This window comes from Drosophila elegans, unplaced genomic scaffold, assembly GCF_018152505.1.
Source record: "Drosophila elegans isolate 14027-0461.03 unplaced genomic scaffold, ASM1815250v1 contig_476, whole genome shotgun sequence".
NCBI lineage: Eukaryota > Metazoa > Arthropoda > Insecta > Diptera > Drosophilidae > Drosophila > Drosophila elegans.
Genome location: NW_024545863.1, coordinates 22,604,250 through 22,627,671, shown reverse-complemented (window position 1 = coordinate 22,627,671; position 23,422 = coordinate 22,604,250). Strand labels below are relative to the sequence as shown.

Genomic DNA, 23,422 nt, shown 5'->3' with positions numbered 1-23,422 from the left:
GTAGACTGAGCTGGGATGAGTATTAAGAGATATATAAAATAATATTTGCTATATCCGTAATAAAAAAAAACGTTTATCTTAAGAGAAATATAAAATACAAACTAAGGAGATTTCTACTGTTAAGCTGCATATGTATTTATTCCCCTAAATATGTGTCCCTTTTAAAAACTGCTGCTGACTACGCCACTGGCACCCTTTATCACAGCTGTTGTTCTTTGGGCGGCGTAATGAGCAGATTTGTTTGTAAACTATTGAACTGTTTAAGCCAAACAAATTCGGGTTGCAGATACCTTTCCTTGTCGGCTTTTAGAAATCGAGAAAGTGCATCTCAAGATGGGGCTCCCGCCCGTACAGTGCTGGTCGAAAAAGATTCTCATATAACTTTAATAGGCCTAAATCGCGAGCAGCAGCGAAATTCCATTGATGCCAACACTGCGGAGCAATTAACAGAAGCCATCAGCCAATTCGAAGAGGATGACAGTTCCCCTGTGGGCGTACTCTATGGCATAGGTGGCTCCTTCTCCGCCGGCTATGATTTGCAGGAACTGGAGGCAGAAACACAGCGCGGCAGCCTCAACTTTCTGTTGCGTCACGAGGGCTCCATTGGACCAACTAGGCGGCATCTTCGGAAGCCAATTGTCTGCGGTATCAGCGGATTCTGTGTGGCTGGAGGAGTGGAACTAGCCCTTATGTGTGATCTGCGGGTGATGGAAGACACTGCCGTATTGGGATTTTTCAATCGACGGCTGGGAGTCCCTCTGAGCGATGGAGGAACTGTTCGATTGGCCGCTGCAGTGGGTTATTCCAACGCCTTGGACATCATTGAAACAGGAAGACGCATCTACGCCGGGGAAGCCAGGCGCATTGGCTTGGTGAACCGCGTTGTGGCCACGGGCACAGCTCTGGGACAAGCAGTCAATCTGGCCTTCTCGATAGCCAAATTTCCCATGGCTTCGTTGATGCACGACAGAAATGCTCTGCTGGAGAATGCCAATGCCTACAACAAACCGGGTTTCCATGTGGCCAGTTACAACGAGATCATGAACGTCACCTCAGACATGATAACAGACATGCAACAGGGCGTAAAGCGCTTCAAGAATTGTGAGTATAATCTTGAGTATCACCCCCGTGGATACCACTTCAATTCATTAATATAATACTTCTTTTTGTAGCTGAGATAAAGGGCGCTAAAACCGATTCGTGGCACATCAAGGAAAAAAGCATTCCAGATTGGGAAAAAGCCGAGATTGAGATCGAAAGGAAAAATCAAAACACATGACAGAGCACCCTTTGATTTCCCACTGTAATCTCCTGGTTAGTTGCAATTATTGATTGTTATTTATAAAACGAAAGCCTTTATTCACGTAAAATACATTTATTTAATGATTTATGTAGTTGACCGCCTAAATCGTTTACGACTCGTGCTTATTTCCATATTCACAACAATTACAATAACGAATTTTCCTTGAAATTAAGCCTAACTACCAAAAAGAGTTGAGAGGAAAAGCACAAAGTTCTGTATTCCTTGCTGTCGATCGATTCAACATTCACAATTAGTTTACACATATAAAAAATATGCTAGCGTCAAGTAATCGGACTTGTCGTCTTACTTACAATGAATTTTTCGAGTGCTGGGCCAAGCGGTTTGCTGGTTTCGCCAATAGATCTTAAAGTCTAAAAGTTAACGAAAGGAGTTTATTGCACTTAAATCGAGTAAAGCGAGAAACCAAGCTCTTTGCAAAAAAGGCTGCTCTTGTAAAAACAAGTGTTAAAAACTGACTGATCGTTAATCGTGCTATAGTAGTTTGATTTAAAATACTCGTAATTCATCGTCTACGCCTAACATTTACACTCGGCTACACTTAATCCAAAAAATTTGTCATACAAATATTGCACAAAAATGGATCGGACTGTGAGTTTGCACACCCATGTGCTCGCACTCGTATTTCATTGTGCTGCACATGGCAAAACCTTCAATCAAGTGGTGGTACGTGTTCACATACATAATCACTAAAGTACGGTATTCGGAAACCTAAAGACCACAATACATATACAATATATACAAATGAAAAGACAATTTTCGCTAATCGTCCGTCCCACCGTATCTGGTATAAAAAATATATATAGCGTAGGCCAAAAAAGCAATTGCTGCATTCAGCTGGCGACATTTTTGAGGAGCCATGCACGTCGAAGATGCGATGCGACACGAAATCTGATCCCTCGATCCCCGATTACTTAAGTCGCTGGGTCACATTGGCCAGGGCCACGGCAAAGGCCTGGAGGGCGGAGAAAGGATACTGGAAATCCAATGTGTAAGCGTTGCCATCAATGCGTCCGAATTGCATAACCTTTTGGGGGAGTTGGGATATTAATTATGTAGACTTTAACATCTATTTGAGATGCTGCACTCACCTGCTTGCCTCGAAACTCGATTTGAAAGTTCTTGGCCGACTCTTGAGTAACGCGACCACCAAAGTCCAGCTGGTACACCTGGCTCATCTCATTCCACATGGGCGCCTTATTGTGCATCACAAACTCACGGCGCACTGGCGCCGGATTGGCGCAGCTGGCACTGCCATTTGGTTCGATTTTGCCACGCTTCAGCTGAGGATAAAAATTTTTCCATAAAAATAATACAATTTGTACTTTAAAATTTCAACCAATTGTTACAATGTTTTTTTTAATTGAATATAATTTATAGGAACAAAAAAATAATTAATAATAATAATAATTAAAAAAATAATTAAAAATAAAATAAATTTTTTCGAAAAGGGTTAGATCAAACGACTAAAATAGCTCTCAGTTTGTTTGCATAAACTTCGAGATATAGTAATGGTTAACTTATTTAAATGAAACGTTGAAATTTTGTTAAAATTTATTAGCGATATCTTTTAGCTGTCATTTGAAAGTTTAACAAATTCAACGGAAAATTAAAATAGCTTCATTGTTTTTGAATCGAACTATAGTTTTTTTATAGATCATTTCATTTTTGTAATAGCAGCAAGGTTATATAATCTTTGGCTTGGGAAAGTTGTCTTCCTTTCTTGGTTTAAAGTCTGTCGAGTCAGAATAAAAATCCTTTAACTTTGACCCACCTTTTGACGCAGTTGGGCCTTTTGGAAGGTCTCCAGGTCGCGATACTGCTTGCTGTTGCCGGCGTTGTTGCTCTCCTCGCCAGAGCCATTGGTCTGGTTGCCCTCATCATCAGAGCTCTCGATTATACTCTGCTTCTTGCGCTGACGGCGGTTCAAAAGCGGTGAATTCAAAATGTGGCGAATGGGGGAGTTGCTCTGCTGCCGCTTGTTCTTTTTGCTGGCAGCCGGCGACGCTGGAGAACTACGTGGCAGTCGCTGTGGGGTGGATGGAGGCGTCAGGCGACCCTCGTCGAGGTCACGAAGACGGCTTATTATGTTCTCCAAGGTGGTAAGGGCCTGAATGTTTAACCATATAATTTTATAATTTTTTTTTTTAATCTATATAATCTACGTACCTGAGTGTGCAGAGAAACTGATGCCTTGGCCTCCACTGGTGTGGCCTCCACAGTGCCACAAGCTGCTCCCGTAATCTCTGGCTGCTGTTGCCTCTCCAAAGTGCTGGCGTTACTGGAGCCGTTCACTTGCGACTGGGTTGGCTGTTCTTTGCGCCTCCAGCGAACCTCGGACAGCTGCTTTACAAAGCTAAATCCATTGTCCTGCTTCCTCCCCAGCAGCGGAGTGGAGTTTTCGGTGCCAGCCGTCTCCTTGCTGCGTCCGATTCCAAAGCGATGCTTTCTCGTAAAGAGTGGCGAGTCCGTGAAGCTGGTAATGACATCGAAGCGTTTCTTGGGCACTGGCTTGGCCTGCACGCTGGCCACCGGAGACTCCTTGGCCGGATCCACCGTGGACGTGGCTACTACAGACGTAATCTCATCCAGAACGGGAACCGCCGAGGGCTGGCATCGCTTGCAGGCACTGCTGGGATTCATGTTGTTGCGGCACTTGAAGCACAGTGTGTTGGCCGCACTGCTGCAGGCGCTGCTGTCGGAGATCTCCTGCAGCTTGCGCACCACCTGTTCGTGCTCCTTGCTGGACAGCTTTGTCTGCAAGGACAGCAGGTCACAGGAGTCCAGACTCTTGGATTTCCCAGTCTGCTGCAGTTTGTGCCGCCGCGCATCCTCCTGCTGCTGCCGTTTCCTGCGGTTCCTGCGCTTGTCCACCAGTATCAGGCGCTTGTTGGGGGCATCTTTGCGCAGGGCAGACAGTGCCTCGTCGGAGGGCGTGATGGCCACCGAATCCAGATAGCCCACGCTGCAACTGCGTGTGATGGAGTCGGGCAAGGCCGGAGCTATCGACACCACCGTTGGAGTGCGCTTCATGCTGCTGCTGCACGGCGTGGGCGCTGGCGACTGCGTCTCCTCATCGATGTACAGCATTTCACGACGCTTGGCCGTGGAGGATGTGGTGGGTGCCATGCACTTTACCCGCGCATCCATGCGCTCCAGATTCAGGTTGAGATTCAGCGGCACCGGATTGACATGACTGTTGGCCGAGCGCACTGGCTCCGACATCAGGGCATTCTTCACCTGGACCACATTGTTGGCATAGTCCGCATTGCTCGAGTAAGACATCAGGGTGGTCTGCCCAGCGGCGGGCACAGCCGGACGCTCGAAGATGATGTCCGAGGGAGCCACTGCATTCTTGGGACTCTGCAGCGTGGGCACTGCTCCATCGCAGTACAACGGCGAGATGGCATGACGCGACTGGCAGCTGGAATTTGAGCTGGAGCGGCTGTAGCTGTTCTTAAAACTGCTGATGGTCTTGGGCCGTGTAATGGTTTTACTGCTGCTGGGCCCCGAACACGAACCATTCGAGGGAGCCTGGTGCAGCAGGACAGTGGTGGACTGGCAGGCAGCAGCTCCCGCCTCCTGCGATTCATTGGATGAATCATCATCGTAGCTCTCGGCTCGCGCCAGAGGACTTAAACCCGCCGAAGAGCCGGACCCCCTTTCTACGCCATTCACAGTCAAGGAGTTCTTGTGCCGTGCCAGGATTCGATTTGGACGTGGAGACATGGGTGCTATCAAGGGAGCAGACGCGCCATCGGTGAGGCGACGCTGCGGTATTATCGGAGGCTTCAGGGAAGCCCCATCCTGAGCGGTGATCACATTGACCAGCGGCACTGCATCGTGGTGATTGCCCTGGTGGTGCTGGTGATGCTCGTCCTCGTCCTCGGAGAATATGTTCGGATTGAAGCTGGGATCGGGACCAGGTGGAAAATCGTCGCGCAGCTCGGTGATGACCAGCGTCATTTGGCGCGGCTGCAAATGCAGTAGGGACGTCTTATAAGTTACTTGGCCTAAGTTGGCTGGGACGGTTTTGGCAAGTCCATGGATCTTGAACTTGGTTCCCCATATGTTGGATGTCACCTCCACCAGCTTGACTTCCTGCTTGAGAAAACGAAAGGAATCAGTGATGGCGTGGATCTTCTCTGGCAGAGAATGACACCTACCTCCGGCAGTGTGTCCACATATGCCAGTTCATCCAGGCTATCGGGATCGTTGGCTCCTCCGCCGCCGGAACTACTCAACCGATCGCCCGCTTGGTGGCGTCTCTTGGGTCGCACTCGCTTCTTGCGAGGAGTTCGCGGCGAGCCAAAGCGAGATCTCTCCTCGTAGTCACTGTCCGAGGAGTCAGTGCGTCCACTGTTGCCCGTGGTGGTGGACTGGCTGGAGCCCGACGAGCTCTTTGCCTCGGCGGAGTATTGAAAGTACAAGGGGGCATCTAAAACAGGTTTTTACATTTAATTGTATTGCACCTTTATTTACTTTAGATACCCACCATTAACCTGGGGATCGAAGATAACGAACTCGGGACGAATCTTGGAGGTGCGTTTGCCCTTGAGCAGTGGTACCAGTCCGCCCAGGTACTCCAGATAGAGCGTGTAGCATGTGCCGGAGCTCAGGTTGGAGTCGTCGTCGTGCCGGATCATGGTGCAGTGCAGCCGGGTGGAGCAGAGCGGTGGTCGCGAAACAAAATCACGGAGCGACTTTAGGTCAGGTACACAGCACTACCAAAAAAGAAATTGCAAATATCATTAATTAATAAATCCTTTATTATTTTTGGTATCTAAGCATATGTGTATACTTAATTTTCGTTTCTAAACCGTGGTATTTTAAATAATAACACAAAAAATGATAGAAGAAAAATATTTTTCTTCAATTTATAAACGCTGTCAAGTATTGAAATCTTTAAATTGTGCCGCGACTTTCGAATTAAAAATGCGTATTTTTATTCTTCTACGTAAGTTTAGAATGCATAAAAGACCAAGAAGATTTTTTTTTGCAAAAAGCTAGTCTCTTTAAAATACGTTGACTATTTATCAATAAAATAATATACAACTTGATTCATAAACTAAAAATATTACAAGTACCAGAGCTGATAGCCTAGTTTATCATTATCAATTACAGATGAGCCTGCGCTAAACTATTGTGGCTTTCTGATATATTAACTGTTCTTCTGTTATATCATTTAAAAAAAATTAATTTAAAATCTATTTTTTAAAAGAGCACACAAAGTTTCGATGATAAAACCATATGACTTACTCTTATCGTTTGAGCAAACAGATTGCCAATGAGAGACTTAATCCTAGAAGGCAACGGCAGCAGTGGCAGCAGCGACTCGGATCCGACGCTCGCCTGGATCTCCAGCCGGCAGAGGAGCTGCAGGGAGGCCACCCGCCTGGAGACCCAGGCGATGTGAACCTGCGTCCCCGTGGCGATGAACAGCCGCTTGTCGTTGTGGCCCCAGGTGATGGCCGAAACGGTGGCACTGGTGCAGGGAATGTGTGCCTGATACAGGCACGTGCCCGTCTCCGTATAGAACTTGACCAGATTCGTGTAGCTGCTGGGCGTGGCCATGTCCTCTGGCTTGCTGCCATCCAGTCCGGTGCGAAGGGTTCCGGCGACGGCCAGCAGCTCGCGGGAGTTGCTCCACTCCATGACCATGCCGAGGGCGCCGTTAAGGCATGTGTTGATATGTGCGGGTGAGACGTCGTCGAACGACTTTAGCAAGTAGATGTATCCGTTCTGGAAGCTGACTGCCAGGACAAAGGAGCGTTTGGCTAATGGAATGCAAATAATTAAGGAATTTAGAGCTTTATTCATTGAAACTACTTAGGCAGATCACTCACCCGCATTGGTTACACCGGGCTCCGCCTCCTCGCCCTCCTCCATCTTGAACTTCTCGCAGGACCAGGCCATCGAGGTGATGGGCACATCGTTGGACAGCTGCACCTGCGACACCATCGCTCCGTGCACATCCATCACAATCACCTGGCCCTGGGTGGTGCCGAAGTACACCTGCTGGTCGTCGGGCGTCCAAATGCCGCAGGTGATTGTGGACTCCAGGTTGAGCATGGAGGACCAATACCGCTGGCCGGCCACGGATCCCACCAGAACGAAGCCATCCTGGTAGCAGATCAAGGCCATGCGACCATCGTGCGACCAGGAGAAGTGCGTGACCGGCGTATTCCGGTCGTTGATCAGCTCGATGGACCAGCGGCCCTCGTACTTGATCCACACAAAGATGATGCCCGAGCTGTCGCAGGAGGCCAGTTTCTGGTACGGCTCGTTCCATTTGACCAGGATGACCTGCCGGGAAAATAAAGGCACTAAATCCTTTTCTGTTAGGCGATCTATCCATGCAACTTACATCCGATCTGTGTCCGCGCAGGTTGTAGTTAGTCCTCAGCGGATAGTCCATGTTCTTGCGGCAATGCGAGGTCGTAAAGGTCACGCCCACAATGCCGCGCACATTGCCCGTGGCCAGCCATCCCTCCTGGTAGTAGTTGGTGCGGTTCAGCTTCCAGCCCTCGTCCTGCAAAAAGGAGCAAAAAAGGAAACCCGGTTAAAAAAGGATGTCCACGGCTGGTTGGCAGGTCGCCTAAGCAGTCGTCAATTGTGAGTCAAGTGCCCGTTTGCTGGCTTGTAAAATGGATTACCGCAGGCTCAACGCCCGGCCCTGGCCCATTCACACATTTCCACCCATCGACATCGACATCGACAGCCGGCCAGTTGGCTTGGCAAATATGCTCCACTTTGTGACTGCATCTCTTATTCTTTGAGCCGCTCAACCTGCCAGCTGCCTCTTTCACAGCCCGGGGCAAAGCATTTTCACATTTTCACTCAATTCTTCGGGTTCCTAGCAACCAGCAGGTTGATGAGGGTATGCCCACCATGGAGATTGGATAAGATATTTTACTGGATTTACAGCATCTTCTCTATTTAGCTTCATTAGGAGATTTATTCAACAAACTTGATAATAATTAGCAAAGTGCTTTGGTACTTCCTACATTTAATACTTTTATAATTACTGTAGAATATGTTGAAGAGATAAGATACTCCTAAATTCCATATTTAGTTTTGTTTTTTAAAAGTATGTCTGCTAAAGTTTGTAGAAATGTTTTTTAATTGCATATTGTTTCAATCCATATGGCTGTAATGTCAATTTTTGAAAGCAACTTTGAACAACTTGTGCAATCAAAACTAACAATCAACACGTACCGCAAAGGCAAAGGTAAATGAAAACTAGCGCTGCATTCCCTTTTGAGGAAGAATTGAAAGCAATTATGCCATCCAATTAACATTTCAAAAGCTTCCCTCAGTCGTCATCAGTCAGTCGAGCATTCATTCAACAACTTTTTACTTGGTTTGTTTGCCCGCTGCGTTGCCTTTCTCCCAGCGGGCTTTCTTTGGCACACAAACTCTTTGCCAGTTTATCAACTGCAGCAGCAGCTGCTGCACTGTGGCACTCAGCCGCAGTTCCAACCGGCAGCATCTCCTTCTCCTCTTGTTTTAAAATTTGATTTGATTGTGGCCGACTACCACCCACCACCCTCGACAATCCCAATTGATTGTTTTTTTCGTTATGGACTGGGCTGGGCTGCTTACAAAAGCTAAGCCTACATTTCGGCGCGCGCTTTTGACTCGGCGATAGGCGGCAGGAGCAACGAAAAATATTTCATTTTAAACCGAAAATTTCGGGCGCTTTCAGCATTCTGGCTAATCCCCCGCTAAGCCAAATTGCCACTTTTGGCGCCCAAATCCAATTTGCGTGGGGCATAAATTAAATTGCCGCCGCAGAGGCAAATACAAAAATGACAACAAAATTTGTAATTTCCGCTTCGGAGCGTTGTCGTAGTGGACCTTGCCGGGCGTCAGCGTCAGTCAAGTTAATTGCTTTATTGGCCTGATTGATTGGTGTGCATATGCTGATGTCCTTGCTGATTCAATTACATAATTGGACGCACACACTAGCAACCACTACCAGCAGCAGCCAGGGCGCAAATGTCGTTGAGGCCATCGAATGGCTCACTGCCTCGTTATGGCACAATCGAGAAAACGCCTCACTGCCAACAATTATGGGCTGGCATTCGGCATTTCTTTGTGGAGTGTTATTAACCTTTCACTGGGCCACTTGAACCGGATCTGGCCGCTGCGCTTGGCCAAAATAGATGCACTTGGAGCCACTCGAGAGCATTGGGAATTTCGCATTCAGATGTGCATGTTCGAAGGCACTTCAATTTAATAAGTATATCACGAACCAATAAATTGCTACAATGCTATCGGTAGAGCGCAAAAGGCAATTCGCTTGAAAAACACTGGGGAAAAGTCGGAGGCATTTGAATTAGTCAAAGTTTGCTTTAAGCATTCCAAATGGTTTAAATTTCCGTTTTCACTTTGGCTAATGTAATTTTCCTTAAACGCAGTAATTTCATTTGATACACACCAAGCATCAGCAGTAGCAACAGCAGCAGCATTAGCAGCAGCAGCAACAGCAACTAGCAACATCAGCAACATCAATGTCAAAGTTGCGACATCAAGGCAACGACGTTGACAGCCTCGCACTTTGGCCATGTCTTTTGCTCCTGCCTCAAAATGTTTAAGTGGCTACTTGTAACTTGTTAACCGTTTGGCGACGTTGACATCCTGCCTGCTGCATTCGCTTTGAAAATTACCTGAAAATCACTCGGTTTCCCCAGCAATATTTAAATTCGTTGCGCAAAACGTTATGGTGCATTCTGGCCCAAAACCAGCGGCAGATGCCTGCCTGCGATTATGCTGCAGTTGTGGCCGCAACAACATCGCCTCCATAAATTATGTTGCAGCCATTTGGCACACGAATCTGAATTGCGTTTTTGTGCTGCTCCATTTCGCAAACACACAGCAGCATACGCATTTAATTAAAAAAGGCCATTTTTAAGGCAAGCACCTGACTGACAGACTGACTGACCCCCTACATTTTTCCCCACTTGTGCACATTAACCATAATTGCAATTCATTATGCATGCCAATGGCAACCCGCGTCGCATTCGCATCCGCTTCATTATCCTCATGAACACGGCACTAATGGCCAAAACTGCGGCTAAACGGACAACTAATGCTAATAAGCATTTAATAAATGAAATATTTGGCTCAACGCTTTACAAGTGGCCATTAGAACATCAAAATGCTGTCATTTACCAGCCAAAATAACGTTAATAAGTTTAAAACGATAAGGTAGTTAAAGGGTCCTTTAACTTAAATTATTGTCAATATCGACTTAGTAATTATTTAGTAAAACCGTATGCTTTTAAGCTGAATTGGCAACAATGCTTTTTAATATATTTGCTACATTTATATTAACTTAATCATTTTATTTATTTTTTTTGTATTGGGGTCGTTTGTCGGCATAGTTTTGAAGTAAATTTAAGACGCCACTTTCTCCAAACACACACAAAAGGATCGACTGAGCACACTGACTTTTTTTTAAGTCCTAACAACCTTAAAACATTTTTTAAGTACTGCTTAATAAACTTAAAGATATATTTTTTTGAACAAAACATTTCAAATAAAGAAAAACCTACAGACAATCTATCAAATTATTGGATTTCAACACAAGCCTTGAATAGCTGGTATTTCATACAATTACTAAAAAACCTTGAATGAATTTTAGATCCCCCCTTGATAAAGTCAAAGAACTCTTAGGCAAAACAGTCCCCATATATATATATATATATAGAATCCAATCTATATATACGTTTCAATGAGCTTTTTTTGGGCCTTTTTGCAGTTAATTTTAAACGCCATCCCGAAGGTTGATGGGCTTATTTTCGGGGTCGTTGACAAAGAGTTCAAAGCATCGCCTGGAAAGCTATCAAATCCATTCGGGTCAAGTGCAGAAACAAATACAAACAACTTGGAAAAAAAAGAGAACTGCTCGATTGGCAAAGAGTTTCGAGAGCATTTCAATTTTTAGCTACTCGACTCGCAATCATTTTCTCTCGGCGACCCAAAGTGAAATTACGAAAAATAGCGACGATCCATCAGCACTTGGACTCAGTTGCCAAAGTTCTTTTGCGCGGCGCGTTCGAAGATCTCTCGGTTCCGTACGGTTATTTCTGAAAATGTTCCACATTCACTAAGTACCAAATTGAAAACAAAATCAAAAACCAACGCTGAAATGTACGCAAATTTGTTTTGGTCGGGGCTAATTGCCTGCCTAGTTTTGGCAAGAAGTGGGCTGTGTTTTGAGGCAAAACGCTTCTTTGGAGTGGGTGAGAGGATCAATGGAGACCAGCTCCTGGTCAAGGATGTGCTCCACTCTCGTCCAGCCGGTGTCGATGAGCTGCCCCGTGTGACGTTCACCTATGAAATTCAGGAGCCGATAACCTGCGTCGAAATCGTGTCGGAGGAAGTGAGTTTAAGCATCAAAAGTTTTGTTTATTGAATTGAGTATTTAAAATTGATTATAAAACTCTTCAACGATTTTTTTCCGAGCACAACATTTTTTTTAACCTTTAAATTGTTATACAAAATTTTATATATATTTTTAAAGCTTTTCTCTTTTTAAAAATCATAATTTTCATAAAAAAAATTAAAACATTTAAAAGCATTTTATCCGGCTTATCAAAACATTTTTTAGTTAATTTGTTTTAGCTATTTACCTATTTTATTTTTGGTTCACATTTTAGAAGTAAAAAAAAAAGTAATTTGTGTTTTAACAATCACCTTACATTTGATTTACTAAATTTTGTTACAGTTATTACTTATACGAACATAAAAAAACAAAAACGCAAATTGGCTAAAGCAAAACATGACTAAAACAAATATTTTGGCTTCATTAAGTCCGAAATTCTGTATTTTGGGTTGTGAACAAGTGAGCGATATGCACGGATATTATGTGGCTGGGCATTTGTCGCTGACCCCTTGTTGTGTTTTATTTTGCACATGCCCGTACCGAAAATAGAAACAGAAACTGACATTTCTTTTTTTTTTCGTCACAGCAGCCGACAACAAGTTTGGCCCATAGATGTATTTTTATATCCAGTGCGTTTGGGGCTGGCGGGCCTGTGTGTGTTTACTCTATCTAGTCGCCTAAATATTTTCATATTTTTTGTTTATTTTTTTTCCCTAAAATATGATTGGGTTATGGGCTTGCACAAGTGAGGCACGTAAAAGTTTGAGTGTTTCTTATTTATCGACATCTGGGTCGATAATTGAAAGTAAAATTAATGCAAATATTGTATAAGAAAATCGAATATTTCGAAGCCAATAATAATAAAATAGCGTGAGCAAATGTGGCAATTTGGCAAAGCCGACAAGCTTAATGGGCGAAGGAAGTGGAGGAAGGAGGAAACTGAACCGAGAACGAAAACGAATATTTAATATTTGTAGAATATCACGAAAGAAAATTTTGCTAAATGCAATTTCAATCTTAGCATTTTTGAAGGCAATTATGACGCGGGATTTTACCCAGAAAATATACAACTTTGGCAAAGTACATCAATGTCTGTTCACGAATCTGATTGTCAGCCCAAGTAAACATCTTGGGGAATGTGGCAATCGCTGATGGATGTTGCCGTAATGGTCACGCCTGATTGGGTCTGTTCAAATTGGAGGGGATTCGTTCTTATTTGGTTTTCCTTCGCATTTCAGAACATTTCGGCGGAGGTGAAATTCAGCTTGGTGAATCGCCTGGTTGTGGGCATGGTCCAATTGGCGGGCACTAATCAAAGCGATGACCCCACCCGAGAAGTAGCCACCGTTCCACCAACCGTCAACTTCGATGTGATCATCATGGTGTACGGCCTCAATGAGACCGCACTTAACTTTGATCAATCTCTGATCATCAATCGGGATCAACAATACGAGGGTGAGATGCAACCCTATGAGGAAATCTTCTCCGAACCGGATCAATACGTCGAGGTTTTCGACAACAACAGACGCGATGCCCTGGAGGTCGACGAGGAGATTGAGAATCTTAGCGAAGAGGATGACGAAGATGACGAGGATGACGAAACCTTCACGGAAGTTCCAACCCTACCAGATAATTTTGATAAACCGGACAAGATTATTGAAGTTGGAAACAGGCAGGATGGTAAGTTCAGAACGATATTGTTTGATTTAAACTAAAATTCCAGCTCTTAGGTGATCAACTTCTATATGAAAGCTATCAAACTTCGCCCGATGTATCGCAAAAACCCACTAACAACTCGGTGGTTTTCTACTATATCGACAACAACTCTATAACATATGTTAAGTTTGTTATTTTGGATGTAAGTATTATTTATCAATATTCAATATCTTTAAGATATATAAATTGGTATAATGTAGTGTAGTTTTATAAATATATTACAAGCCGTTTTTTTCTTTATAAAAAGAAGTACAAAAATTTAAAAGCTGTGGAAAGGTAAAATATTTAAAAACATGTAGATTTTACTTAAAATTTATATTTTCAAATAACTTATTCATAGCAATTTGAATTGTGATATTGGAATATTAACGGATAGCTATATTTCTACATTTCCAGCACCATGCCGACAGAAACATCTCGGATGCGGATTACATAGCCCCCGTGGCGGAGTACAGCCACTTTTCGAGGGGCACCCTTAAAGCCGTTGTTACGGACTTTCACTCCTTGAGCATATTTGTCCAGATGTACATCTACGGTTTCCGAGGTCGCGTGACGCCCGCCAACTATGTGCCCTTCCTGCCGCCGCCTGATTGGCAACGGAACCTGGACCTGGAGACCCGCACTCCCGGCCTGGAGAAGAAGACTCCGCACCTAACGCCGCTGCAGACGATGCAGCTGCTCCTGCTGACCGGACAACGGACCACTCCGCCACCAGGAGCCTTCAACGATAGCGGCGAGGAGCACGAGGAACAGCGGAGCATCCGGCCGGAGGAGATGGTGTTCGAGCAGATCGAGGATGAGCAGAACTCGGCCCTGCGTCAGATGGACCGGGGATTGGGGGCCTTGCTGGGCCTGCTCCTACTGATCCTGCACAACTAGAATAGTTGGCGGAGGGGGCGTCATTAGTTAATCCATGGAAAGCTTTATGAGTAGTCTTTAGTCCAACATTCTGTGTATCGTATTTTACCAAATAAACTTTTGGCCTAAGCCAGGGCACACATACAAACACACACACTCTTCCGCAAATTGAAAAAGTTGCGGCGAAAAGTAGGTCATGGCGTTGGCTTGGCCCCTGGCCGCTGACCCCCAACCCCAATCCCTCACTCAACCGCACCCACAAACACTCTCACATGCGCCACCCGTTAGCCCATAAACCAACTCCCTTGGCAAATTATCTGCGTCGGCGGTGGTTGATTTGGCCCGGCTGACAAAGGGAAAGGCGGAAAAACGGAGAAATGGAATAACGGAAAAAGTGGGAATCCAACTGACGACAGCGGCAGTCTTCCAAACCCAACCCAACCCAACCACCCACACGCCTTGGCGAATGTGTTTATTTGCTCGGACATTAAGTCAGACCCAAAAGTGTCCTTTGCCTTGGCAATTTATGTGCCTTGTATTTTGTTTCAACGCAGCCGAAAGAAAATAGCAAAATTGGAGAAGGGCAAATAAAACGTTGTAAATTCGAGAGTCGAAAAATCAAGAGTTCCACATACCAAATAATCCTTAAAGCGTTTCCAAATGTTTCCTAGGGGCTCCCGCTCCCCACATTCATATGACTTGTTCGCCCAGCGGTTGTCAAAGAAATCTAATAACTCTTATTTCAATTTCCGGCTAGCTACATTTACGTACATGTGCCAGTCCTGCGGCTGCAATGCCATTTCGTCCTTTGTTCCCTGTCGTTTGCAGATGGCAAGAAATACTTTCAAAACATTGTACAAAATACGTAATGCTACCTGGGAGTCTGCAGGAGGAGCAGTAAAAATGTCACAGCCACACAGGGAGACCAAGACGGAACCAAAGCGCCATAATGGCTTTCGGGAGGGAACAGGGTAGGACTGTCCAGCACAAAGGACATGTGAGTGAATGACTGCACCGGAGTTGGAGAGCTTCGCAGATTGGAATTTTACCGCAGCGTTGCACCCTAGGGCTTGGCCCACCCAACAATATTTATGTTTAATTTACAACTGAAATTTAACAATTTTTGCAACACTTGCCGGGGTTCCCACCGACAGAAAGTTTTGCAGTTTAAGGAAAAGCCGGCGCGTGGTGCCAGCTTGGGCGGAATTGAAAATTTCTTTTTATGCGTGGAAACGCTTGCAAAAGTTTTTATGCTCAGACATATAATTTTGGTATTATACGAGTGTATGTATATCATACACTGCGAAAAGCAAATATATCTAGGAATTTTGTATAATAAATCAATTATTAATTATTCTTAAATATGTGTTCTTGAAAGGGTTATTTAGTTTATACGCCAGTTTATCTACTATACAGACTTAGATTTATTATATTAAAAAAAAGAAAAGCTTTTTTGAAAAGATCCGGGATACAGAAACGACTTGTGTTTTGATTTAATTTATAAAAAAAAATAGCGTTTCGTAAGTATTAAAACTATATTATATATGGTTTTCTGCATACTCACCATTATAAATTTATTCAAAACCATTGTTATCTCTTTAGCACCACCCACTAATTAAATAAATATTATCATAATATATAAAGTTTATTATTACTAATTATATGTAATGTTCATTAAGTTAAAGTCTTGTTTAAGAGTTCTTCTTGTCAAATCCAAACCTTGACTATGCTCTGTAATCGGATAAATTACTATTTAACATTATAACAATCTTTTTTTTCTTAAGATTTTCATCACAGTGCTTGTAAGTGTGGTTGTGCAACAAGGCGTGGCATTGTAAACAATATGGATAAGCAGCGCACAAGTGTCGTCCGCCTCCAAGCCACTCTGCCCCCGGATCGCCGAGCACCAGGCCACATGGACTCAAGTCAATCCAAGGCGAAGCCATGCGCACCCAACCCAATCCAATCGCAATCCCAATGCCATGTCCCAGAGCAAACCAACCCAGAGCAAACCAACGCCATAAGGGGTGACGTGAGCTTTTGTCAATAACTTAATAACTTAAAATATGGTTTAATGCTCACGTAACAACATTTTGCCACTTGTGCCAAGCGCACGTAGGTGTGAAAGGCTTGTTTGGGCTGGTGGGAGGGTTATGGGGATTTCCGAAGAAGGTTGCTTAAGGTCTCATCACACTACCATCACCCCTTCTTCTTCTGCCAGTCAAAGCCAAGGAAATCCACCGACCAGGGAGACCAGACAATGCCAATGGCAATGCGAATGGGAATGGGAATGGCAACTTTTATGGGTGTGCGGCAAATGGTTTTGGTTCCTATGGCTTACAAGTGTATACACAGGATATAGTCGTACAATGGCGATATAGCCGCATTCGCCTCCTGGCCGTGCGCACGTGCTCCACCTTTTGATCCTTTTTAATGCCACAGCCCAAAAAGCGGTATCGATTTTTTTTCTTGTATGTTATTTTTTTGCCACTGCCACTGACACTGCCGCCGCAGATGCCCAAGTCGGCATGCATATGTGGACGCATTTAAAATAATTAAAATTACAGCACGTTTCAGAGCTGCGAGCTTACAAATAAATATTGCAATGATTTTTAAGTAAATGTGATAAAACATCGGGGTTAACTGGTTTTTTGCTAAAAGATAAATAAGAGATCTTAAAGTTTTTTAAAATGTGTTCTTTTCAATATATAACTTGAATAAATGAATTATATATAATTACAAAAAGTCCTCTGAATTTTTAGGTGTCAAATTTTTTATTCAAAGTTTATGAATATTCAATAGCATATTTTGCATCCCCAGACTGACTTATGGTCCTGAAGCGCACTGTATCTTCCTATACTCGCCATTACCACAATTTGGTGGGGACAGTCGCTCCACTGCATCCTTTCGGCTCCAAATGCACATAATATATTCCCTCTGTTTTTGTGTGTTGAAGACAAAACTCAACTCATTAGCGTGTGGAAGAGGCTGCGGAATGGGGGGTGAATCACAATGGGGGCACGGGGCGTGGCATGTGGCACATGTCTGGCTCACTGGTTTCTGCATTTGAATTTGCATTTTATTAAATTTCAAAAGCTCTTTTCACATGCCCCTATAAGCGGCATTCCCCGACCACTCGAGGGCACACCTGAAGCCACCATTGTTAGACAGGTGGATGGGTGGCAAAGTGGGGCCACGAGGGTGGTACCGAGTGCAAAAGGTTGAGCATTGCATATTTATGCACTTAATAACGCATTTTAGCATACTCAAGTGCAACTCATCTTTTGTTACATCTCCCAGTGCAAAGAGGGTGTGGCAGTGGTTGGGTGCGAAAAACAGTCGGAATATGAGTGGAATTCAGGCGAAACAAAGCCAAATGAGATTTTTCCGTGAAAACAGGCCAAATGCTGCCTGTGTGAGTTGACAATTGGAGCATGAGCGTTACTGACATGTTCATATCCAGAATGCATTCTCATATTACATGAATGCTTCCAGAATAATTAAGGGAATTCGTACACTAAAAACAACAACAAATTAATTTTCAAAAGATTAACTCTGCGCGATACAAAAATATTGGTGACAGATTTTTGTAATCAACTTGTATTGGTTTAAGAAGGCCTTATACAAAGGAATTTTAAGTTACATTAAAATAAATCATGTATTTAAAAACATCCAAATTAGCATCATCACATTTTTTTATGAACATATTGAAAAAAGGAATAATTTTGCCTTGTACTTTTTGTAAGCGTCGGCAACATCTAGAAATCTACTAAAATTCCTTTCAGGAAAATATTTATTCCACTTTTTGGAAATAAAAAATGTTTTCCAAAGTAAAAACCAAAAAATCCCTACAAAGTCGAGAAGCCTTTCAACTAAAATCAGAGCCCCGAGGACCACAATCAACTTTGGTTTTTGCACTTCTGGCAAGCGTCACTGGCAGCAATCTAGGATTATGCAATAACAATGACCAGGCGGTTGCATAATTGATTGATTGAATTCGTATGCAACAATTGGACAGAGATGGTTGGGCATTGAGTGGCTGGCCGAGTGTTGGTTTTGCTGTTGGGTTAGTCTTTGTGTCCAACCATTGTTGGCAAGTGGCAGAGGCGCAAAACACAAAACACAAAAACCGCATTTCCTGGCGAAGGACTCGATCGAAGGCAGTGCAAACAAACAAACAACGAAATGCTGGACAAAGCAATCAATGACACAACTGAAAGCCACAACGTCACCCAAGTGTGAATAGCCAAGTGGGGATGATTGAGCAGCTCTACACTCCAAGAAAAATAGTTGGATGGATGTTATTAGTTTTTAATGCAAAATTAACGAAGCAACGGTACACAATTTATTTAATAAATGGAAAGCATAATTAGTTATAGGTAAATGTGATAAGATTTATGATAACGGTTTCGGAATAATAAAAAAGCTATCAATACACATGTCCAAAAATAATACAATATATCTACATATTTCCCTTTAAACCAAATTTATTAAAATCTAAACGTGTGCTAAAGATGAAAATATGGTCTCAAATTTACTTCTTTTATTAAACATTAAAATTAATATAATTAACTAGGATATATCGGTTTTAAATGTTTCTGTGTTATTTTACATAAATAAGATACAAAATATGAATTTTTTCTTTGTGTAACCAAGAGCCATCGCTCAAGACATGTGCGGAGTACTGTGGCACATTAAATTACAGTTTTCAGAGCCAAGAACAAACAATCGAAAGTGCAGACGCGCCTTCTGCAAAGGATATGAATGTGGCTGGGTCGATGGTTCGCAATCGCATGGCACAAAGGAAAAGCGGCGCCAATCGGGAATCCCCGAGCCACGATGTCCTTGGCCAAGGCGCTTTCTAATTGAAACTGTCAGCGACAGAGGCCTGGTCGTAAATCAGGGCCGGCACGAAAACTAAGTCAAGTCTGTTCCGAGATGTTGCCGCTGCCTAAACAATTAAAAAGTTTTCAATTAACTCGCAGCTACGAAATTGGCACTTGTAATCGGCACCTGTTCAACAAGCGTAACAAACAAAGGCCTGCGGATATTTTCCAGGGGATCTGCGATGTTTTCGGGGGTTTCTGTTCCTGTTTAAATAAGCTTAGATGAGTCTGGTTGGGGGTGTGTATGGGTGTGTGGGTGGGCCAGCACTACCACCAGCAGGCACGTAATACATTTATTACGCGTGAGCACGCTGTCCTCTGATGAAAATCTAGCTGTGTGTGTAAATGAGTTTCCAACATTTCGTTGCATAATTTCAGGGTGGCAAAAAATTTAGGCTTTAAAGAGCAAAATGCTAATTCCGATGCTTTAGACTGTGATGGTAGAAATATAATCCGTTCTACAAATTGTACCCTTACTTTTGTTTGGCTAGAAAATTAACTTTTTTATGATATTTATAAAAATCAACTGAATAGTAAAGGGGACAGAATAAATAATATTATTCAAACATTCTATGTATATAATATCTACTTGTTTTTTTAAAACGAAAAGAAACACGTTTGTATAATAAATACATATTTAGTTTCATTATAATGTAAATACTACATAACATAGGTTAAAGTACCTTCATCACTCGGCTGCATAAACCCTTTTCCAGGGATTGTATAAAAGCGGAAAGTGGAAAGGTGGCGAAAGCTGGTCATTATCCAGATCCGGTAGAAATTAACTTAGAGCACGCACAGCCAGCAGAAAATGCGCGACTAAGAGCATAATGGTCTGCTGCACATAATTAGCCAGTGGCTGTCGGAGGGCTATTCAAGTGTTTTTGTGGTGGTCACTGACCACCAACGACACTCAACTGTCGCCCCCGCTCAGAGATTGAAAAGAACTCAATTATTTTTTACTGCGCGTAATTAAAACTTAGCAGCAACACACGAAAGGGAAAAGGGCGGGGGGATCCTGGATTGTCCTGTGTCAGTGGCACTGGCAAATATTAATGATGTTAAGCCCTCCCACAACTGCTAATGATGCTTTGGCTGCTGCTACCGCCACTAATTCCAACGTTCGTCGACTTCATCAACAGTTGCCAAGTTAATTACGCTAAGTGAACCATTCCAGCTGAAAGCCAACGGCTCCAGCCTCATCTTCAGCGTCAGTAAGCGTCTTCAACTTTGCAACGAGTGGAAATTGTTATTCTTTTTTCATTATTAAAAGTTTTACAGGACGAGGCAAGTTCATAAAAATGCGGCTTACTCCTGAGCTTGCCATAAATATGCAAAATATATTCCCATTTGCAGCTGGCAATTTAAAAGCCTCTTGGGCCAATATATGTAAAAGACCCTACCAGTGCCCCGAAAATTTTCAAACATACGAAAAGAACTCAAGTAAATAAGTAGACTCAAGTCCATTAAAGATGCATTACCCTTTGCTGCCTAAAATATTTCTTTGGTAAGTCGAAGCAGATAAATTCCATCACTACATTTTTTCTTTAAAGATTCGATAATATCTTTATTTTAATATAGCTTTCCTTAAGTCTACTTTACAGTCGCCAAGAACAGTGTGTTCCCTAAAAGTCCCAGATTCTTTTCACTCCTTCTTATCGTTTCATTATTTAGATATCATTAGATATCATTTGTTGTGGATTCTGCATAAGGACTGGGGAAATTATGATTTTTAACCCAGGGATTTCCCTTCAAAATAGCGACATGTGTGTCATATGCCAGAGAGCTGGCTATTAAATTACATTTTATGATTTCATTTTGTGTCCTTGGCCTCCAGCATGTCAATTTGCTGCGTCAATTTATGCGAAAATCCCGCTACATTTGTTCAACCCCTAGAGGAATAAAGAAGATAAGAGGATTCCTAGAATTCCATGCAGTCCAGTTTTTGTTTTAAGGTCTTTCCGCCGATCCACTAAAAAGCGCACAAACAGAGACCCAATAAATCAACACGCTACGCCGACGATGACGCACTCCATCATCAATATGCTATTAATGGCAGTGCAGTTGTTAAAATATTATGATACCAAGAAAAATTTGACTTCCTTTTTGTGTGAGCATGGGGGCTGGTGGCTGGGTACTTAAAAAATCACTTCATAGTATTTTCTCGCCTGTTTTAATACGCATTTTCTCGCTGGGATGATTTATGCGAGGCGGAAATGGAAATGAGGATAACTCCCCAGTGGGTTCGAATTCCAATTGAGTGGGGGGGGGAACTTCCTGCTTAACGCTCGTAAACTGCTCAAAGGCGTAACAAGAAATTAAGCTTGTGGCTTAACGCACTTGCAACAAAAATGGAAACGCAATCGGAATGGAAATGGAAAAGGAAATGGGTTTGTTTGGTTTCGTTCACTGGGTGGGTGGGGGTTCGATGATAAGGGTTCGGGGGAATGGATAGACACGCGTCCTTCACAAACCTCGACACGTGTCTGTTGAAACAGAAACACGTTTTGGACAAACCACTGGCAAAAATAAGTGCTTTGAAGCTGAGTAGCAAGCAAATTTAAAAATCTTTTAAAAAACCGAAATTGAATTAAGAAATTTGCAAAAATTTCGAAACTTTAACGCAAGAGAAGCGCATTTATTTATGAAGTTATTTAGTCCTAGCAAATTTTAGTGTATCTCCCATTCTTATTGGTTTAAATTCAATTTCATCTAAGAACCACTATATGAAAGTGAATTTAAACAACTAAAATGAATGTTTTTTTAAGTGCACCCGTTTGTGTTGAAAACGAAATTGAAAACTGTTAAATAAATCGCAAACGAGTTTATTGCTCGAGTGGTGTGCATCGCGGCACAAAGGGGAGGTCGAGATAACCAGCATAACCAACACATTTCACCCAGCCAACTATACCACTCAACCATCTCATCCAACTCATCCAGCATATCCTGATCCGAAAAAGACCCCAGACGGACGGAGGATCCACTTGAGGCTGCGTGGGCCGCATTCACTTAACTTTAATTTTGCACTACAAAACACAAGAGGAGAGGGTCGAAAGGAGAAGTAAGGGAGCAAAGGAGTCGAGACAGACGTGATTGGATTTTTATATTCAATATAAAAAGGGATTATATGGCATTTGTTGCGCAAGCATTGAAAGTTCATAATGATTGGAAAAGTTAGGGCCACTCAATCATCGGACCTCGTGTTCCGTTTGAGCTTTGGCTTACACGTGGCATGTAAAATCAATTTTTCCAGCCCGAAATGAGTGCAACGTGGCCAGCGACACCGGCCAAGTCCTTCGCAGGTGTATTAATAGCTCCTGCTGGGAGCTCAAGCACTTCCGCTGTGAAAATACCCACAGCCGTATGAAGATTATCTAGATTATGCAAAGATGCCATGAAATATCCAAGCAGAAGCCACTTTCCAATTTAAGAGCTGACCAGCCCCTTATCCCATCAATTCTGGCTAATGGCCTACGGTCAGTCTTAATAGTTTCGCCTGACAGTTTAAAGTGTCCGACAGTTTAATGGACCTTGTCCAGTATTTATTGTATTAATATTGCACGGACAGCGTTTCCACAAATGAGAAGGGAAAAGTGTGTCGACACACTTAGAAAACTTAAGGTTCCGGAAATTGCCATTAATTTTATTTTCAAAAAATTTGTCTATAGACTAAAGAATAAAATTTGGTTTTTAATAAGAATAAAGAAAATTAATGAGGGAGAGTCATTTGAGTTTTAAAAAAAATATATTCTTCTTGTTCATAGACTTAAAAATAAAATATATTATTTAAGAAACTATGTGAATATAGAAGTCATTAAACAAAAACTGTTTTATGTGGAATAAGCTAGATTGAATACACAGGTTTTCAAGCTTTAATATTGTATTCAAGTGCCCTGCTGTTCCTTCATCAATTGTTGGACAATTGATGAATTATTAATGCATATTTGCTAAGTGTAAAATTTTTTAATTTTCAAGGTGTTTTTTTTAGTGCATTATTGGTAACCCCCTTAATGCGGGTCTGTCAATCGTTAATGACTGTGTACTTACCTCGGGTATATCATCTGGCACCTTTCCCATCCAGGACAAAGAGAGTATCGTGCAGTCGCATTTTGTGTTGATGTTGCGCTCGAAGTGTAAATGCATTTTATGGCCCAAAAGCGAAGGCCAACCAACTATTTCCTCAAGTTGTGGTTTTTACTGTAGCTATAGCTGCTCAACGCCGATTTAAGCCACACACATGTTGCTAAA

General features: G+C 42.9%; 3 protein-coding genes across 6 annotated transcripts in view; 2 read left to right on the top strand and 1 right to left on the bottom strand.

Moving 5' to 3' along the window:
- Positions 1-195: 195 nt before the first annotated feature.
- LOC108147158 (probable enoyl-CoA hydratase) lies at positions 196-1,370 on the top strand. The gene is made up of 2 exons (XM_017273480.1): positions 196-1,101; positions 1,173-1,370. Exons 1-2 carry the CDS (start codon positions 228-230, stop codon positions 1,277-1,279), a joined length of 981 nt encoding a protein of 326 aa, XP_017128969.1. The 5' UTR covers positions 196-227; the 3' UTR covers positions 1,280-1,370.
- Positions 1,371-2,095: 725 nt separating this feature from the next.
- LOC108147154 (tubby-related protein 4) overlaps positions 2,096-23,422 on the bottom strand; it is a 29,759-nt gene continuing 8,432 nt past the window's right edge. The window contains exons 2-11 of one of the 4 annotated variants that reach the window (XM_017273468.2): positions 23,222-23,417; positions 7,689-7,853; positions 7,168-7,627; positions 6,581-7,098; positions 5,817-6,045; positions 5,488-5,759; positions 3,491-5,425; positions 3,096-3,431; positions 2,413-2,604; positions 2,096-2,348 (exon numbers count right to left, since the gene is read on the bottom strand). In XM_017273468.2, coding sequence (XP_017128957.1) covers positions 2,232-2,348; positions 2,413-2,604; positions 3,096-3,431; positions 3,491-5,425; positions 5,488-5,759; positions 5,817-6,045; positions 6,581-7,098; positions 7,168-7,627; positions 7,689-7,853; positions 23,222-23,317 — 4,320 coding nt within the window. In that variant the 5' untranslated portion in view covers positions 23,318-23,417 and the 3' untranslated portion in view covers positions 2,096-2,231. Of the gene's footprint in view, positions 2,349-2,412; positions 2,605-3,095; positions 3,432-3,490; positions 5,426-5,487; positions 5,760-5,816; positions 6,046-6,580; positions 7,099-7,167; positions 7,628-7,688; positions 7,854-8,539; positions 8,645-8,681; positions 8,885-23,221; positions 23,418-23,422 lie in introns of those variants that run through there. The other 3 variants (XM_017273469.2, XM_017273467.2, XM_041709360.1) reach the window with 3 other exon arrangements.
- Positions 11,350-14,436, top strand: LOC108147157. The gene is made up of 4 exons (XM_017273479.2): positions 11,350-11,711; positions 12,953-13,394; positions 13,445-13,572; positions 13,827-14,436. Exons 1-4 carry the CDS (start codon positions 11,478-11,480, stop codon positions 14,307-14,309), a joined length of 1,287 nt encoding a protein of 428 aa, XP_017128968.1. The 5' UTR covers positions 11,350-11,477; the 3' UTR covers positions 14,310-14,436.

Coding starts and splice junctions, on each gene's coding strand:
- LOC108147158 (XM_017273480.1), top strand. CDS start 228: ATGAGCAGATTTGTTTGTAAACTATTGAACTGTTTAAGCCAAACAAAT. Junction 1,102..1,172: donor CGTAAAGCGCTTCAAGAATT/GTGAGTATAATC, acceptor TTCTTTTTGTAG/CTGAGATAAAGGGCGCTAAA.
- LOC108147157 (XM_017273479.2), top strand. CDS start 11,478: ATGTACGCAAATTTGTTTTGGTCGGGGCTAATTGCCTGCCTAGTTTTG. Junction 11,712..12,952: donor TCGAAATCGTGTCGGAGGAA/GTGAGTTTAAGC, acceptor TTCGCATTTCAG/AACATTTCGGCGGAGGTGAA. Junction 13,395..13,444: donor AGTTGGAAACAGGCAGGATG/GTAAGTTCAGAA, acceptor TCCAGCTCTTAG/GTGATCAACTTCTATATGAA.